The 20,567-nt window shown below is 41.0% G+C and overlaps 1 protein-coding gene across 1 annotated transcript in view; it reads right to left on the bottom strand.

Moving 5' to 3' along the window:
* CSMD3 (CUB and Sushi multiple domains 3) overlaps positions 1-20,567 on the bottom strand; it is a 1,052,627-nt gene that overhangs the window by 524,028 nt on the left and 508,032 nt on the right. Inside the window, exons 11-13 of the mRNA XM_075270295.1 lie at positions 13,547-13,668; positions 7,187-7,290; positions 6,341-6,453 (exon numbers count right to left, since the gene is read on the bottom strand). Coding sequence (XP_075126396.1) covers positions 6,341-6,453; positions 7,187-7,290; positions 13,547-13,668 — 339 coding nt within the window. The remainder of the gene's footprint in view (positions 1-6,340; positions 6,454-7,186; positions 7,291-13,546; positions 13,669-20,567) is intronic.

Here is a 20,567-nt window from a genome sequence, read left to right as displayed (position 1 = left end):
CAAAAGTAGGCGGTGGTCACATTAATATGACTGGACTGTGTATAAGAAAGCTCTTATACTTCTACCTTCTCCTTAATCCACACCTAACTCAAAAACTGCAGCGAAATCTGCAACATGTGAAACATGGGGCCTAAGGGCTCATTCACACTACGTAAACGCCAGCTTATTCTGAACGTAAAACACATTCAGAATCAGCGGCGTATAAAGCAGTTCCATTCATTTCTATGGGAGCCAGCATATGAGCGCTCCCCATAGAAATGAATGGGCTGCTTTTTCCACTACGAGCACTCCCATTGAAGTGAATGGGAAGTGCCGGCGTGTACGGCTCGGAATGCTCAGAATTTTTAAGGAAGTATCAATGCAGATAAGATGATAAAGGAAAGAAGAATTTAATATTACACAAATGGAATTAGTGAACCCCATAGAAAAAAAATTGTGCAAAATCATTTCTCTTTACGTTAACCAAAAACAGTATTTTGGCCACATCTTCATTCCCAGTACGTCTGTTCCTTCCAATATGTAGCAGTTTTTTAACTCAATATGGAGGCTGGAAAAATTGTCACTGATGTCAGGATTAGCCATTTAACTCCATGTATTCACCTGGGGCACTGACACACAGGAGAACGGCTTAATTCGAGAGGGCAAGAGAGGTGACTGAAGTGGTGAGAAGCATATTAGATCTAAATTGGCAAGCGTTCAACTACTATTGGCAGCTATGTTTTACTTTGTACACAATTCCTTCGGGAGCGCGACAGTCTCTACCAAGTATACCAATACATGCAATGATACTTAACTTTACAGTGTTGGCTTGTATCCCTTAAAAAAACGACATGGGTAATGCCAAGTAAAAAAGAAATTTAAAAAATCAACTCATAGATTTCCAGCCAGGAAACTCAGAATCTGGTAACTGGAATATGTCAGCATATTACTGAATTACATAATATAATGTTTTTCAATAAAGCATTGCCATTTTGAATTTAATAGAGAAAAAAAATCATATACATTTACAAATATAGCAAACATTAAGGTGTTGTCCATTTCATTTACTTATCCTTTAATAATGCTGAGAGTGGGTCCATAAACAATACAAAGAAGTACTCGCCTTTCCCGAGGCTTCAATTCACACCGGAGACAGCTCCATCCATCTCTATACAGCCCCCCCTACTGTTTGTGCCAATTGACAACTGCAGCCAATCACATACCTCAATGGTGACCTCTTCACAAATGGCACAATATAGAAGACCCGAGCACAAACGGGACATCTCTTTTGACGTCAGCCATGTATGCAGACTAATGGAGATGAAACTAAGGCCAGGGGAGATATAAGTACTGACTTGTTATGTTTATGGCCCCACTAGCATTAAATGATAAAATAGGAAACACCCAACTCTTAGGCCCCATTGACACGGGGAGCGGATGGGCGGATTTTGGCACTCTAGGGACAATAAGCGCCTGCCACAACTGTCGGGGCTTCCGACAGTTGCGGCTTCCTCCTTCGGAGCAGGCTCAAATGGAGGAGGGTGCTGCCACGAGGCGGACACCGGGGCTGAATCGGCCACGGAGTCCACCTCAAGAAAGGGCATGTCGAAAAAAGTGGCCTTGGCAGTCTACATAGACCTCCATTGTGAGGGGGCGGATTATGACGTAGATTCAGCACCATAATCCGCCCCCTCATTGCCCATGTGAACTAGCCTTTAACTTGACACTGATAATTTGCTCTTTCAAGATGCAGTCTTATTATAGAGCACAATAAAGGTAATTAGAAAACCATTTAATTGTAAGGTGGTGAATAGACAGCAACCCAAGGTAGGGGTCTACAGTGACCATACATAAAGCCCCTTCCCGAAACTGGCTGCAATTTCACTAGAAATGCTTTGTTCTTAGTATACACTTTGCAATTGTTTCCCTGGTTGCGGTGTGAATTGTCGATTCTATAAAGTGTCTGTAGAGTGTTACATTGGTGATGCATTATGGCAGGAGTTCTTTGGGGATGTTCCATGGTATAACCTCAAAACTGACTGTGGCATGATGCTACATTGGACAAAGGTGTGCCAAATTTCCATTTTAGAGGAATTCGCACACTGAGTCCATTGGCGTTGGTCGGTTTGTGTTGGCCGCGATGCAACCACTGCGATACAAAATCTGGAGGTCTACTACATGACTTTAGATGGGAGAGTCACCTATGAGGGCAGAAGGGATACCCGCTACCTCAGGAGAGCGTGTCTCATGTCTATTCTGATCTGTTTCATGTGCTATTTGTTTCTATCTTATGTAAATCACCCTATAAGTAACGCCTTGGGTCCAGTAAAACAAAGAGCCTGGTGGCTTCTCTAGCCCAACTACACAACACAAAACAAAGACCTAGGTGATCAAGGCACAGTTGGTACCATGAAGGAATCCTAAGGCTCCATGTTGCTCTGCCGTAAAAGTTATACAAATAAACAAGTAAAATATTACATAAATGTATCTAATTTGAGATCTTTTCTTACTAATACTTATTTTTTTATGAAAAGATTTGTATCAGAACATCGATGCAGACTCATCCATTCAAGGACACCGTTTTTTACCCTCACAACAGTTAAATTGCACAGCTACACATATTTATCATAGTTCAAGGCTCTGTCAAAATCTAAAATACCAAACATGTTTATTACTCTAGCATTTACGAAAATTATAATATTCATTCAATTCACAGGAGAAGTAGTCCAGAGGTTATGTGCTCTGACTGACAGCAACACAGACAATCTTTCAGGAGACATCTCTTGAATTTCAGTGTCAGATCCTTCTGACCTTGAAACAAGTCATTTTGTCTCTCTCTGTCTCGGCGACCAAAATGCCTAGTAAGCGTAATTGTGCAGGGAAAATGTGCCTGAAATATCCTGTGCTGAATAAGAGGAAAGACAGAATGTTCTATAGAACAAAACCAGTAAATAACCATTGTTACCAAGATCGAAACCATCTTCAAAGCGCATTAGAGCTGTATTTCCTTTACAAAAACTTTTTTAAAAATAAATTAAATTTTCTGTCTAAATTTTTTGCTGATAGATTTTATAATATACATCTTTATAGAGGTCTGAGCCCTATAAAATGGTGGAGATAGGTGCAAGATTTGTTTCGAACTTTCTTTTGTCCCTAACATGTAGGAATAGCCTTAAGAAAGGCTATTTTTTTTTTTACCTTTATTTGTGTTCTCTGGGCCGCAGTTCGGGATAAATCTTGGTTTTCGACGGTATGCAAATGAGTTCTGTCACCGCACTGGGGGCGGTCCTCAGCACTCAACCAGCACTGGGGGCATCCCCAATGCTACGAGAGAACTCTCCAGCGCTGCCTCCATCTTCTTCAGGAACGGCCTCTTCACGTGTCTTCTTCCGGCACTGGCTTCAAACTTCTAGGCCTCGGGCAGCCAACTGCGCATGCTCGCCAGCCATAAGAAAATAGCCGCTTACAATACTGTGTAAGTGGCCATTTTCATGTGGCCGGCGGGCATGCACAGTCGGCTTTGGCTTAGGCCCGAGGACTAGAAGTTTGAATCCAGGGCCAGAAGAATACGCATGAAGAGGCCGTTCCTGAAGAAGATGTAGGAGAAGACATCTAAAGGTAAGAGAAGAATATCGTTTCCTACATGTTAGGGACAAAAATTGAGTTTTAATGATAGGATCCCTTTAAGTGCTATTATTATAGTTTGAGGGCCTGGGAGTAAAATAAGTAGTGGCCCAGGGAAGGTGCAGAAACATAGGTACTTTCCCTCACTGATTCTTGGCTCCCTTGCAACCTCCAGCACTCCATTGGAGTCTCTTCGGTTATATCCTATCCTCCTGGGTGAAGTTATGGGCCCCAAGAGACTGCTGAGGCTTGTGAATTGGTCTCAGCTGTCTCAGGGGCATCAATATCAAGGCTATGGAACTCTCTGTTTCAGGAAGTGGTGATGGAGGATTCATAAAACAAGTTCAAAGAGGGCCTGGATGTCTTTCTTGAAGAGAACAATATTACCGGTTATGGACCATAGATTTTAAGGACACGTTGATCCAGGGTTTATATACTGACTGCCAGATTGGAGTCGGGAAGGAATTTTTTCCCCTGAAATGGGGCAATTGGCATGAGACTCATGTTTTTTTTTTTTTTTTGCCTTTCCCTGGATCAACACTGTAGTGGATTGTAGGGTTATAGGTTGGATTTGATTAACTGATGTCTTCATCCAATCTCAGCTACTATGTAACATCATGTGGTTGACAAACTGCACGAGAACATCCTCAGCAGACCACAGCAGCCAGAAAAGGCTGTAAGACAACTGAACATGACCTGAAGGAACTTAGGAAAGGTGAAGGAAGGTGACTGTTAATGGTGATTAGGTTTCTGTGCCCCGCCCCCTTGGCCGCCCCATGATATAATAGTAATGGGTGAGTGGTGAAACCCAAAAGTTATGGGTTATTTGGAACCAAAAATTTTGGAAAATTTTGTATCAAGTCTGGTTGGTTATGAACCAATTCACTCATCTCTACTAAAGGGTGTAGAGCATATAATATATCCATTTGGTGCTCCTAAGCTCATTGCAGTTTTGACTAGAGGCAGTTAGAATAACTATGTAAAGAAGAATATTTGGAGTTATGATGATTAGAGTTCTAGGTTCATCAACGTGTAAGGATGACCCTAAAAATGTGATGTTAAAATGTGGACACTCTTTAAATTGGGATCTTTCCACTTTACAGGGTAGACGTGAGCATTAGCGAACATCCTAGAATACGGCTTTTAATCCAAGATGAGGTGATCAATAATCTCGATTTACAAATTGATTCCTGATCTGTCCACAATGAGCACATGATGGACCGATCATTTAGCTGAGTTTGTGAATCGCTGTCAATGAAGTGGAGCAAAAACTCTGCAAATTGATTCCCCTTTTGTATTCCAAAGGTTAATGAATCGGTACTTTGCACGAACCAGCGACTCAGGTTGATCAATTCTTTACTTTTAGTCTAGCTAATGTAGGCGGATAAAGGAAAAGTAAAGGACATGAGCAAAGTAATATCATAGAACTCACCAACAGTTAGCTAAGTGTGAATTGCAGCAAAGTATTGATCCTACAATTAGACCAAAGTTTTACCGACCCTTAACTTATGGTCAAGACGTAAAAGAAGGAAATGAGCGTGCTATGGGCGGTGTACCTTTCACAGTCCCATGCCTAATTTAATGTCCAGTGATGACTAAAGTCCCCATTATCATGAGAAACTAATATGATAAAGGTCATATGGTCCTTGATTTGGTGTGATTTTTGCCAATAAAAAACATCTTAAGTAGAATTAAGCGGGCTATATACTTTAGACAGCTGTCAACTGAATGTTGGTATACTCAATGGGGTAAGTAGCTGGTAAGCTACCTTCAGAGATGTTCATCTTTCTTAAAGGGGTTTTCCAGGACTATGATATTGAGCACCACTTCCTTTTCTAAGAAAGTTAGATCACGTCCATTGGTCAGCTAAGTCCCATCCAAATAAATGGGGCCAAATTGTAGCATGGCCATGGACCATGGCCGTGATGTCGCTTCCAACGAGGAGGAAGAGTAGCTCAGTATCTTAGTCATGGCAAACCTCTTTAAGAATTACACAATGGATTGGTAGTGTGGAAACCCATCTGCCTGATCATTTTCTTCTGCACTATTGGCTATCAGGTGGCAGTTGGGCTCCCATACATATCAGATGGTTGGCCAGCCCACAAGAAGTCGTCAGGTTTAGATAACATGTGGATGTGGATGGATAGGTTAAGGTCTATGAAATGTCGACTGACAGACTCAAAAGGTTATCACAAGGTTTGTATTTTGCTCTTGGTGGAACCTAATTTTAAGTAGTTTAGGTAATATTTGTCTTCTAGTAACACTATGCCATGTCTATATAATAGCAATGGCGGTTCAGGCTAACATAAGATGCTTACTTTTAATGTAGCTTTTCCTTGAATCAAATAATACCAAATAAATAAATAAATAAATAAAAATCAGGCTTCTAATACATTAATAGGATATCCTATTATTATTGCTGCATTAGGCTTCTTTTCTTCTTTTTTTCCCCCTCTTTTTACATTATTTTTCCAATACTTTTGATCTAAAACCATCTTGAATACAAAAAGAGAAGACTTGAAATAGCCCTTAACCTAAAAGCGGTTTCCATTTGGTTATTGAACATTTGTCTACAACAAAAGCCGCCATAGTGCTGGTGACATATAAATGTTTTGGGACCCTTACTACGCTAAATGTTCAAAGGTCTATGAGTTACCCACTGAGAAACAGGAGAACATTCGATTCAACATCAAATACATGAAAACAGCCTTCAAATTCAATGTCATGGTGGTCTTACCTTTGTAGTTCACCTTAAAGCCAATCGATCCAATACTGTCATCGGTCTGTAGATGTAACCACATCTGATTCTTTATGCTCACAATTAAGTCTGGAACAAAACTTCCCGACAACCTATAGTAAAATGAGAGTATAAGTCAACTGGAACTTATCTTACTATAGCTATAAAAATACTGAAACATCTTAAGCACACAACCCAATGTCCATAAAAAATGGCTGTGTGTGTCCGTGCAAGTGATTGACATGGCTGTGAATAATGGCAGCAGTTTTTGAAACAGAACACGGCCGTTATAGAACCAATGAATTTCAATGGGTCTATTCACATTTTCATGGACATAGATGGTCCAAGTCAGTTTTTTTTTATGGCTGAGAAAAATGTGTTGTCAAAATGGCCATGTGATGGCCGTAACATGCCCATTTTTTTGTGGTTATGTGAATAAGCCGTCCATATATTGTACAATAAAATAAGTTTTTTTAGTACAATATATTGACAGTTCGTTGTCATAGATTATCAAAATGTAGGTCATATCCTCTTTTTCCCCGTTTTCACGTATCTCCCCCCATACATTGAAATGAATGTGGTATCCATGAAACTGAATGTCCCTTAGGCTCAAGACAGCCATAAAAAATAGATGTTTTTGATGTTCATTTTGAAACCTCTTGCATAAATCGGAGTATTTGTTCAATGTCTATATAATACATCGGCTCTAATTTAGAAAAATCTAAATAAGCCTAATTTGTAACATCAACCAACCTGAATCGGCTTTCGTATATGCCAGATAGTAATGGAAAGAAAGAAAGAGTTCGGTGACAACATCTATTAATAAGAACTAAAATAGCCACTTACTGGTGCAAAACAGTTTTTGGGTCTCCAACTTCTCCCCCATCTCCGATGGTCAACGTGTCGTAGCCTATTTCAAGATCAAATTCTTCAAAATTGATTTGAATAACCTAGAAAATAGGAAACACGTTCAGTTTGATAATATTTTGTTCTAGTTTTATAGATGACACAATATTAAACAACCAAATGCTCAAAAATAAGAGTAAATTATACTCGCCATGAACAAATCACTATGGGCAAAATAATTTAGCTCTTTCATAAAATGCCAGTTTTTATTTTAACCTATTTGTTACAGAATTTTAAGTTCCTTTTTTTACCGCTGTGTTCCTCGTGAAATAGAAAATCTAAATAATGATCAGAGACAGTGGAACGAGGCGGCACCATGTGGTCACAACTCCACTGGCTTTCTTCTAAATGGACTGTTAATATTGTTTACTATACAATAATATCATAGTTCCTGGGATTTTCAAGAAAACAAAGACAGCAAAAAAAAAAAGTTTCAATGCAATTTTTTATTTTAGTGCCAGTAGTGATAATAAATTGGTTTTGCTCTGTAGAAAGTGTTCAATTATTTCTTCTGTATTTATTATTTAGTACATTATTTATATTGTAAGATAATTAGGGTTGAGTGATCGGTTTCGGAAAAGATCGGATCCCGATCGGCGATCGAGCAAATTTCACGATCACAATCGGAATTGGGATCGGCTGGAAAATGATCGTAAATCGGATTTGAAATCTCAAGATCGGCTCAACCCTAAAATTGACTTTCCCATAGAGAAGCATTGACTGGGGTTGAGCGATTAGGTTCAGAAAAGATCAGATCCCGATCGGCGATCAAGCAACTTTCACGATCAGCTGGAAAATGATCGGAAATCGGATTTTAAAATCGATCCTGAAATCTCAAGATCGTCTCAACCCTAAAGATAATTCATCAATCTGATTAAAGTGACAGTATCCTCAGGGACATATTTGTTACCAGGAATCCCAAATTTACACTCATATCTACAATTTACATTTCAGGTGTGAGCCACAAATTAGGGGCGGGACTGTAATAGGTCACAGCCAATCAGTACAATCAATACTGTTGTAATGTGAAACATTGCAACCTAGTGGCCTTGGCTTCATCCAGACCAGAGTATTGTAGTCTGGTCTTAATGTCCCCTTTGTCAGCAGAGGACATGACCAATTCATGATGAGACTGGTCACTTTTATGGCATAAATGGTGATGGGGGTGGATATGCCCCAGCCATGCCCACTTTCAGAGGCTAGATCAGAACAAAAACACAAATTGAGACCTTTAATCACAAATGTGGCGTAAGCATAATTATAATTATGAATTCCCCTCATAATGATTACTTGGTATATTGCTGCATTTCCCAATGGCCTATATTGGTGGAACATGCAGCTGACAAAAATGTGAATACTATAATAAAACTGGAAGCGAGATTCATATGAATGTCAAAAACAGCCTTGTCATGGCCATTTTAAAGCCTGGTTCACATCTGTGTTCGGTATTCCGTTCAGGACAGGAAAGTAGTCCATGAAGTACTTTTCTGTCCGCATGTTCCATGTGGACACCGTGCGGAAAACACACAGTCCCCATTATATTCTATGGGGTCTGTGTGCTTTCATAGGCTCACTGCTTGCCAATGCGTTCGGTATTCGGTATTCCATTCGGGGGGACTTTCCGAACTGAATATCAAACGCAGATGTGAACCAGCCCTAAAAACACATTGTTTTCAACGTATTTCCTGTTATGTCCTATTTTTTGATAGTCTGTCAAAAAATAGGACATTTCCTAATTTTATCCGTATTCACAGATCCATCAATTGACTCAAGTCTGTGAGAGATGCCTCCCAGATACAAAATGGGGGGTAAAAAAAAAGTCTGTTTGTCCATTTTTTACACCCGTTTTGTCAGTGCCCATGTCTATGTAGCCTAAGTCACGGCCATACATAAAATGGAAGTCAAATCTTGGTCCTAGATGGTCAAAAATAAGCTGTATCAGCTGAGTGTCAAATGTGAATAGTTAGCTGAATTTTTTTTTTTTTTTTTTTTTGAATCTTAGAAGAAAATATATTTTAATCAGATATATATCACAGGTGAGATGAATGGAACATTGTGGTTACCAATATATATATAAAAAAAATCTACCACTTATATTATGGCCTTAAATTTTCTGGACTTATGTGACAAGGAGCTGGTAGAAATGACCAATTTCATGTTCTTATACCTAGCTCTATGGCTGAAAGAGAGCTCTAATGACACATGAGGGCAATCAATTGCACCAAGAACATTAGGAATTTGAGCAATATTGTAAAAGTCATGTTTAATTTCAGCCTCTCTGCAAGGCTCCGTGGGGAATTTAATGAACAGTTTTTTAATACCTGCTTTAATATCAAATAAAATGCTGAAAGCAATGTAGTGAAAAATAATTCTGCCGGAAAGTCTTCTATTTGTCCTGCTCTGGGTTTTTAAGAGCTTAAAAGAATTGAAGGATTTGGTTGTTATATAGGCCAATTGTACTTTTCCCAGTTTTTAGATGGATTATCTATTGGGCACCAGTCACACAGGATAAGACTGGTCAGGGTGCACATCAATCTGAAATGCTATACACAGGGATGATCGGTAAAAAATGCAGCCTAATGGATTGGGGTTCCTCAGAGGATAAAGGTCCCCCTTCATCTATCCGGAACATTTTTGTTTTTATTATTTCAGTTGTTATATTTGATGCGTCAGACATGACAACTATAAGGTTAATTAGGTTATGTGTGATTACAGCCCTAGAAATAGATTCTAATATCAAATGGTTGTACTGGTCAAGAACAAGGGGTGACATCTTCTTCTAGCCCTTTGTAGCTAGGCTTGGCTATACAATCAGAGTCTTGTGGGCCGGTTAGTCCCTATACTTTACCCTGGCCTGCCTTGTCCTCCATGCCTCGGTCATTTTTGTAAAAATTGAGCGGGATGCCGAAGAGACAATGTGGTACAATGTGGGGCAAGAAAGATTCATGCGCCAAAGATGAGCCACCTTTACATCCATCCATGCCAGATAACTGATGTAGATGGGTTACTAAACTCTACCCAATGAGTTTTTGGTGCAGACTTTGCTTAATTTTTTTAGTCAAAACCAAGAGTGAATGAGGAGATTGAGGACGTTCACCTTCGAATGTTGTGCTGAAATATGCATAACACTATTACATAACAGTATTGGAAGATTACCATTATGAGCTACAGAGCAAATCCAAAGGAATGCAGGAAGACTTGGAGCAGAATGTCAAATTTGAAACATTCCAAAGTAACAAGGGAGTTACTTTGGGACAAATGGAAAGTCCAGGGGAAAAATATAATAAGAGGTACAAAAAGATAAAATGATAGTTAGAGTGCTATGTTCAGTCAGTGCTGCCCCTGTACTCCCCAGTGCCTGAACTGGCTGGGTCAAAAGTGAAGACGCTCACATGACCACCAAGTCCAATGAATGTGGGTACCTATAGCAATAGTGTCGATATGTCACCTAGATCCAAAATGTGACTGTTGAGGCCAGTGACTGACCTTTGCCTCTCTACTTCCAGCCTGGCTAATCCAAGGCACCAGAGAGAATAGGAGATAAATGGAGTATCGGGGGGTAGATGAGTATTACTCTTTTATTAATTGAAATCAAACCCAGCCCCAATGAATGTTCTTTTTATCCAGGACAACCCATTTAAGTTGATTACCTGTATTCAGATAAATATCTAAAAACAATGTATCAGGGAACGCACTTCTCATACATTAAGGTCCGCCGATGAGACTAGACCTATGTTCCTTGAAATATACCACCACCATCTTAAAAAAAATTGAGCAACTTAACATCTACATTGTTTGGAAGACTTTTTTTTTTTATATCTGGGATTTCCAATCTCAGTTGGAAAGGTTTTTCATGGATTCATTTGAAATCTGTATAAAAACTTTGGAATGGGAACCATTCTGTGTCCTCTAGAATGGAAAATGTAAATTGACTATTGCTCCTCAGCCTCTCAGAGATTGAGCTCGTCATCCATGAAAACCTGTGTCCTCAGAGGATCACACATTCACCGAATTCTATTAAATATTTGCTTGATGGTAATTTTCCCCGGGGGTGAATAACACTGAAACATATGTATATACCCTTGGTAATATTTATGCCACTTGCACTAAGCTACAAGATGTTCTTATTCCCATAATATGATGAATGATGGGAATATTGCAACATGATCCTACAAGTGACTTCCTCTACAGAGAATTCTGGAACAATGAGAACGCTTTACATCATGGATAAAGAGACTCAAGAGGTTTGAAGTTCATCCAACTGGATGGATGTTCCTAAATTACTGTAGAATTATTCTATAGAACTGAATTTCATGGTTATTCCCATAACATGATGTAAGATAGGAATATTGCTACAGGATCCTACGAGAGACTTCCTCTTCAGAGAATTAAGAAACAATGAGAACACTTTAAATCATGGATGAAGAGACTCAAAAGGTTTGTAGTCCATGAGACTGGATGGATGTTCCTAAATTACTGTAGAATTGTTCAATAGAACTGACTTTCATGGCTAACATACAAGGTGAGATCGTAGAAGAAATGACATTTCTTTGGAAAGGGTTGTCCCGCTCCTTTGTCTGGAATGATACGACAACGGGCAAGGGAAGACATTGATGCTTGACTGGATATTTTCTCAGTCTACCATCCAATGCCATCTACATAATGTGAAGGTGCCCAGTTAAGTAGAATAAGATTCATAGATGATACTTGCTTTGGATGGATGGCTGCCTTGTCCTAAAAAGTTTTGAACATTTCCATAAGGGCTTTCCATGAGGCTGCATTTTTGGTTTGGTGGTTCGTGTTGTTACAACGATGTTGATCACCAATTTTGTTAAGGATTCGAAATTGTCTTGAAGCAAATTCAACACAAAGTCACAACGTGCTAACATAAGCCTATAGAAGGCTCCCGACTGAGTGGTTATACATAGACATAAATAGAATAGTTATATCACTTTTTACCATGTTGTGTCGAGAAACTTTACTTGTATTACACTTTTCCGGACTTGTCCAACCAAGAGAATCGGTAAGAGAGAACATTTCTGTATCTTAGATCTTTTCTATATGTGATTCGGGACATATACTCCCTGCCAGGCCCTTCATCACACTTATCAACCACTGTGGGATTGTTTTATTGGCTGTGTATAAAAAGTTCCCATACAGCTGGATATTTCTTAAAGTTTGTGTATTTTAAGGGACACAACTTTTCATTCTTTTATATGATGCTTTATTACATGGATTAACAAAACACTATGGGGAATTGTGTAGGTTGATGTTCCATTAAATCCCACCTGAGACAGGGTTTAGCAGAACATTAGCACTGGCACCCCTGGAAGCCTTCGGAACAGCACTTAAGCCAACACTAACCTCTCAAATTCCGCAGTCACGTGGACCCGATATTCACTACACGTGTACATGAAACGGTGGGAAGAGGTAAATATTCTTCTATTGTTTTAGGGGTTTGAAAGTCATTAAAGGGTTTTTTCAGGGAGTCTATCATGTCTTCCCCTTGGGATTTTGTATGTGCTGAACCCAATTGTCTTGGTCTGGTTCTGATCCCAGGTTACATGATTGCAACTTACACCTGGCCATAAATTCACTCCCTTAGGCTGTGTTCACATGGAGTTTTTTGGACTAGATTTTAAAGTGGAATCCCCTTCAGAATCCAGGTCCAAAAGACTCATCCCATTGACTTCAATGGGTGTCATTCACTTCTTTGTTCCGCTCGCGGGAAAAAGAAGTGAGCTGCCCTATTGACTTGAATTCCGTGGCTGAATCTGCCACGGAGTCTGCGGCACAAGACTCCCCCCATTCAGTTGGGCCTAATCTGGAGCGGAATGCCGGTGCACTGACTCTGAGGCAGCCTCCGCATCAAAATCCGGTCCAAAAAACTCTGCGTGTACTCAGCCGTAATCTTTCTTGTTCACAACTAATTAACTATATCATAAGGTTGGTCTTACTATTGACAACCTACTATTCAGCTAACATCCATGATACAGGTAACTCAGGGGCACAATAGAGAGTAGGTGGAGTGATTTAGGGTGTTGGTTTTGATCACATGACCTGGATTAGTAAAGAGCCTGGAACACAAGACTTCATCACATACAAACCCCAAAGGAAGTAGGTGATGATATACTACCTGGAGAACCCCTTTAAGGGAGTTGTTTACCTTTAGAAACATGGCTGCTTTCTCTTTCAAATAGTGGTAACCTTAGAAGTAACATTTGTGCTCAGAGATCAGTGGCAAAATGGATAGATAGATATGAGATAGATAGATAGATAGATAGATAGATAGATACTTGCCTTGTTAGGATTTTCTGCAGTAATGACCCAGACACATTGTGCATTACTGTCATATTGAAATGGGAAGTTAGGGGAGGTGAATGTACCACTTGGACCTTGAAGATTTGACCCACAAGTTTTTACTGAAAAACAAAAATATTAATTAGTTACAAAAACAAACATTTTAAAGTCAGTTTCTCTGGAGTCTTCATTTGTGTCATCTGTACCATATGTATCAATCAATGCACAATGTGTGATAAATTTGGTGCATTTATAAGTCTAAGGGGAGTACCACACGTCAATGGTCCATGCGTCAGACAGATTTACCGGCTTGAACTTCATACTGGGAGCCGGACTCCTACAAGTACAATTATCCATGACTCTAGGAGTCCCGGCCCTCCCAGCGACATACCGTCCCATAGTGTTATTGATACAGTAAAAACATTGGAGTTCCTGAGCCTTCCCAATCTCTTTGAGTCAATTGTAAATAGCTGTTACCTTTCATTATAATCCTGTACGGGGCTGACTCTAGTGTATATAGCACAAGCCATAAAGTGACCGGACTTATTAAGCCTTTCTATTAAGACCTCGTTCATATCTGGGTTGTTAATCCATTCGGGTGAATCCGCATGGGCAATACCGAACGCATTGGCAAGTGGTGTGCAGTGAAACCACACGGACCCCATAGACTATGATGGGGTCTGTGTGCATTCTGCACAAGTCAAGCGGACAGGAAAGTAGGTCATTGACTACTTTATGCCCGCATGTTCTGTGCGGAGACAGTGCGGAAAGCACAAGGATGATAGTTTATGGGGTCCGTGTGCTTTCACTGCACACCGCTTGTCCATGCATTCGGTAGTCTGTTCAGAGGCTCTCAGGCCCTATGTGAACTCCCCCAAACCAACTCTTGAGCTTCTCCCATCACTATAACCAATCACAACCAACCTACATATAATACGGAACCCCACTTTCCCCTGTCTCACAGGCCCGATGCCTTGGGGTAACCCTGCACTCCAACTTATCCTTCAAGTCACACATTCAAACCCTCAACACTTCCTGCCGCCTCCAACTCAAAAACATCCACCAAATCCACTCCTTCCTCCCCTCTGAAACCACTAAGATGATTGCCCAGGCCCTCATAATCTCCTGCTTAGACTACTGCAACACCCTTCTCCATGGACTCCCAGCTAACACCCTCGCCCCCCTCCAGTCCACCTTAAACTGCACTGCTCGCTTAATCCACCTCACGCCCCGATCTTCATCGGCTGCTCCCCTCTGTCAGTCCCTCCGCTGGCTACCTATAGCCCAGCGAATTGAGTTCAAGCTACTAACGTTAACATACAAAGCGATCCACAACCTGTCCCCTCCATATATCTCTGACCTAATCTACCTGCCCACACGTAACCTCAGATCCTCCAATGACCTCCTACTCCACTCTGCTCTCATCCGCTCCTCACACAACCGTCTCCAAGATTTCTCCCGTGCATCCCCCATACTCTGGAACTCCTTACCAAGACACATAAGACTGACCCCCACAATCACAGGCTTCAAGAAGGTCCTGAAGACTCCCCTATTCAGGAAGGCCTACAACCTCCAATAACATTATCACCGCACCCCCATCTGTACAGTCTCCCCCTCTCCTTCTGTCTCTACCCCCCTTCCCTCATAGATTGTAAGCCCTCGCGGGCAGGGCCCTCCACCCCACTGTGCCAGTCGGTCATTGTTAGTATTATATCTACCTGTATATTTTGTGTATTGTATGTAACCCCCAAAAGTAAAGCACCATGGAATTAATGGTGCTATATAAATAAATAAATATAATAATAATAATAATAATAATAATAATAATAATAATAATAATAATAATAATAATAATAATAATAATAATAATAATAATACACATAATAAGCACCATAATATATATCCAGTGTTCTAGATCCCCAATTATTTCTTCCCCCACAGTCTTCTGCTTCCCCTTACTGGCATTCTTAGTCTAGTTGTGAAACTAAGTTTGCAGCCAGAAGTGTTAGATTTGACATATAATATATGAATATTCATGAATGATAGCAATGATAGACTGTGATACAATCCCGTAGTTCCATATAGACAGGCGGTGGCAGATGGTTTGTCCGGCTATGTGTACATCTCAGCTTTATAAATACCAGTGTGACTATGGAGATCGAGATCTTAAAGTCAAAATTTAAATGAGAATTTTCATTCCGGCAGCTGTCATGTTGAGGGAGATACATGGCGAGGCTTTATAAAGCGACAAAGGCAGATTAGGAATATTCCAGTATTGTGCGTCATAAAGCAGATAGCGGCTATTGATTCTTTTTTGTCAATAACAAAATACAAAGTGAACAAAATAAAATTCTAAATCCCATCAATATCTGGTGTGACCTTTGCCCTTTGCCTTCCATCAGTTCTTCTCGGTACTTGCAGACAGTTTTTGAAGGAACCGGGCAGGGAGGTTGTTCCCACCGACTTTGAGAATTTTGCACACATTTTGTGTAGATGTAGGTCTGCTCCAATCCGTTTATCTCTTAATATCATCCAAGACAGACTGGATGATGTTGAGATAAGTGCCAGATCATCACTTCCAGGACTTCTCCACCAAAGGGTGTTCATGCCAAATATTGATTTGATTTAGATTTGGGTGAACCCCATATAGTCAGTATAGTCTGTTCCATCTGTATCTTTGCAAAATTGCCTTTGGACTACATTTGGACTGGTATCAAGGGCCAGAGATATTGTAGCAGATATTGGAACAAGATTAGATAAGATGGGTTGGCTAATGTCCACAGAAATGGTTCTGGAGGGGGAATGTATTGGGCAATGCACCCCCTCATGTACCAATCCATCCATGCACATGGTTAATTGTGTTTGCCTTTATTTTGGGGCCAGCTCGATGTGTGCCCTCTATGGAGAGCGGTGTTTGATCCCCTCTGCTAATTAAGCTCTAATCGCTAGTTAATATGTTTTTAATGATATGATCGGAGCTTCTGCCTTTATTGCTTTCACACACAGGATTGACTCATCTATTTTGTGTTATTCTCTACAGGCAGAGAGGATGATATAGTCATATTTTAATGTGTTACAATTATCCTTTTAATGTGAATTAGTTGACAATTCCCACTGATCGCACATATTAATCACTTTATCTCTGTCATTATACCGCGATTCTTCTTTGTAAACTTGGGTTGCTGTTCTTTCTACTGGAAACGGGAGTTTTGTTAAGTTGGGTGGATCCTAGCTTAACTAGCTCCAACACCACATATGATTTAAAGGAGATCTGTTACCAGGGCTGAAAATCCCAGTAATATACAGAATCTGATCAGTGCCGTCACCCTGAGCATTTTGGTGTTCTTTTTATACAAATCTGTTCAGCTATTCCACAGATATAAGCCCTTTTACTGTTGATGTAAATTAGGATTTACTAGCCAAGTGGGCATTAATACAGCATGACATGCAGCACACGGAGACCCCAGCCCAGAGATACCATAGATTTAGTGACTGCGTAGCTTGTATATCTTCATTTGCATTAACAGTAAAAGGTCTTATATCTTTGGAATAACTGGATGGATTTGGCTTAACAAGGCATCAAAATGATCAGGGTGACATTGCCTATCAGCTGTGACTGTTCTTTTCAGACCTAATGTTAGATCCTGATTAAGGTAGCTATATACTGTATATTACATTAAGTTTTTTTTTTTTTTGGGGGGGGGTCTTAAATATTGATGACTAGAGATGAGCGAGTAGTGAAATATTCAATATTCATTTTGAGTAAAACCTCAATATTCTTTTAATGTGAAAACAGTATTTACATGTAAGTTACATACAAATATTTCCCCTGTGGGGCCTCAGACTATCTGGTAAGAAAAAAATCTAGTTCTGAAAACAATACATATGTAATATTGTCGCGAATATAAAAACCCATATGAAAAATGCTAACCTATTAGTTACTGCATAGTGAGGAGTGATAAAAATGGCAGAAAAGGTGATATCTTTTCTCATTTGTCTCCTTTTCAAAACAGAAGAAAACTTCATCAAAACTTTAGGTAACCAAAAATGAACACTAAAAAAAAAAATAGAATTTGTTCCTTAAAAAACAAGTAATGCTACCTTTATAGCAAATGGAAAATTAATTCAAAAAATAATTATATCTCATAATATGGCAATGAAAAAAAAAACGTTAGAAGTGCTATATTCTCAACTCAAAATAGGGAAAAGGGAACGGCAGAGACAGTGAGTCCTAATGTTAGACCCACTCCCAGGCCCTACCTACTCGCCTCAACTACCCTAGGTGGAAGAGGACAACTGGGCGACAGTCCCTTCCTATAATACATGTGGAACGTAAGACACAGACAAGACGAAGAAATAAGTACGAGTAATGAAGAGAGCCAAGGGTCAGAAGCAAATGGGCAGTGTAGTACAGAATCAGAACCAGAAGAATCGTCAAGGGGAAAGGCCAAGGTCAGAAATATAATATCAACAAACAGATCATAACCAGCACGCTCAGAGAAGCTAATAGCAAGCAACCAAGAGAGGGCTGGAAAACTATATGAGGGTAAGTTCAGACAGAGTTTTTTGGTCAGAATTTTGAGGCTGTATCAGTCTCAAAATCATGACCAAAAAGACGGCTCCCATTGAAATCAATGGGAGCCGGTCAGTTCTTTTTTCTGGGAGCCAGTTTGTTATGAAGCGAGATGCTCATTCTTTCAGGCGGATTTGCCTCATAACATCCACCTGAAGACATTCCCTCCCGACTAGGCCCATTCATTTGGGTCTAATACGAGCGGAGTGTGCGACTGGATGTCGGTGCAGTGCACTGACAATCATTCATGGATACCTGTTCTCTGCCTCAGGTTCTGGTCCAAAAAAACTCCATGTGAACTTACCCTAAAGGGAATCAGGAATCCGCCCCAGGCTCGATTAACTAGAAGGATGTCAAATAGCTACTAATGTTAACTCCTTAGTAACCAGAGGAACTAATAGCACTGTCTGGACTGACACACTGCAAAGAATACTCAGATGTGCCGAAACAACAGGAGCAAAAGATCACAAATGGACAAGGCTGTTATGTCAGTCCAGGTAGCTGCAACGGGGCTAAGGGATAGCAGTAGGGAATCTCGCCCTGCACTACTCCCACTAGCTATCCCGGTCCCTGCCTCACGGGTGTGGGTCGGCTGTACTCAGGCTAAGCCTGACCCCGACAGCTCCTCTCTCACTGATTCCGTAGGCCTAGAGGGAAGTGGGAGAAGGAATGCCCTATAAGACCTCTAGGGACTGGAGACTAAAGGGGGTCACCCCTAACGAACAAGTGAAGCTGCTACTGACAGGGACTGACAAGGGTGTGCGCTGACTAACAACACAAGCAGCACACAGGAAAAATGTGGGAAAGGATTCCCCCAAACCAATATGGGAAGGAACCTTACACTAGGAAACAAACACAGGGAAACTGAGTAGAAATCAAAGGATAAGGCAATTCACTCACACAGTCAATTATACACAGAGGGAGGATTGGTGAACACAGAAGGGAAAACACACAAACCAACTCGTTCACCCAAACCTCCCAAAAATCAACCACGGAACTTCCTCTATCCCAGAACACCACCTACTCCTCCTGCTAAGGCCTAGCTCTGTAAAAGCGACACTCAGCACAGAACCATGGGAGGCATGGGTTTAAATACAGAGTAGAGACCACTCCTCCCAGGTGCAAATGGGAGGACAGACTAATCAACCAGGAAATAAAGCTGCCTACCAGCAGTGCATGCGTGCAAGTCAGAAGGTGTGCACCAATACTCACGACAGGACAACCCCGCAGCGCCAGGATGCCACCCCAGACACTGCGCAGCCAAAAACTCCCCAGGTAAGAAAAATAGAAATTAAAGAACCTAAATACTCCTAACAGGATCCTCCCCTCAAGGAGAAGACTCCGGATTCTCTAGGAGCATCCTTCTTCGGGAACTCCTTGTGGAATTTCTCCACGAGTCTGGGAGCTGACACATCCGACTCCAGGACCCAAGAATTATCCTCAGGACCGTATCCCTTCCATGCCACCAGATACCATAGCTTCCCCCGAACATATTTGCTATCCAGAACTCGGGATATCTCATACTCCCCGGACTCAGAAACTGGTGGAACCTTAACTGGAGACGTTCCCTTCTTGGCCTTCTTTAACAAGGAGACATGGAAGACCCGGTTTATCTTCCACCTTTTAGGTAGTTGCAGCTGCGCCGCCACTTCATTTACCATCTTGATGATCTTAAAAGGACCCACAAATCTGGGACCCAGCTTCTTGCTAGGAACCTTCAACCTGATATTCTTGGTGGACAACCAAACCATCTCACCAGGGAAGAACTGCAACTCTCCTCTCTTCCGATCTGCCTGGACCTTAGCCTGGTGCGACGCCCGCACCAGATTCTCTCGGATACGGGACCATACCCCTTGCAGCTTTTTAGAAAATAGCTCCTCCTCCGGAACTGGGGAAGAAATGGAAGAAAATACTCCGAAAACAGGATGTCTACCACCGGAGCAAAAAAAAGGTGTGGTACCTGTGGCATTGGAATCATGGTTGTTTAGGGAAAATTCTGCCAGGGGGAGAAAGGCAGCCCAATTATTCTGGTTCTCTCGAACAAAACACCTCAAAAACTGTTCCACATCCTGATTCTTCCTCTCTGTTTGTCCGTTAGACTCTGGGTGAAACCCGGAGGAAAACGACAGTGTAACTCCCAACCTGCTGCAAAAAGCCCGCCAGAATTTAGCCACAAATTGCGGTCCCCTGTCCGAAACGATCTCCTCAGGAAGACCATGCAACCTTACAATCTCTTTAATAAACGCCTCAGATAGTGTCTTGGCACATGGCAGCCTGGAAAACGGGATCAAATGGCACATTTTCGTGAAGCGGTCAACGACTACCCAAATGACCGTGAAACCCTTAGACACCGGAAGGCCCGTGATGAAATCCATAGACAGATGAGTCCAAGGTGCCTTAGGAGGTTCCAATGGATGTAGAAGACCGTGGGGACGGGTATGCGACGCC

The sequence above is a fragment of the Leptodactylus fuscus genome, chromosome 4 (genome assembly GCF_031893055.1).
Source record: "Leptodactylus fuscus isolate aLepFus1 chromosome 4, aLepFus1.hap2, whole genome shotgun sequence".
In the NCBI taxonomy this organism is placed as follows: domain Eukaryota; kingdom Metazoa; phylum Chordata; class Amphibia; order Anura; family Leptodactylidae; genus Leptodactylus; species Leptodactylus fuscus.
Note: the sequence above shows the minus strand (reverse complement) of the source record. Positions and strands in the feature narration are given on the sequence as shown.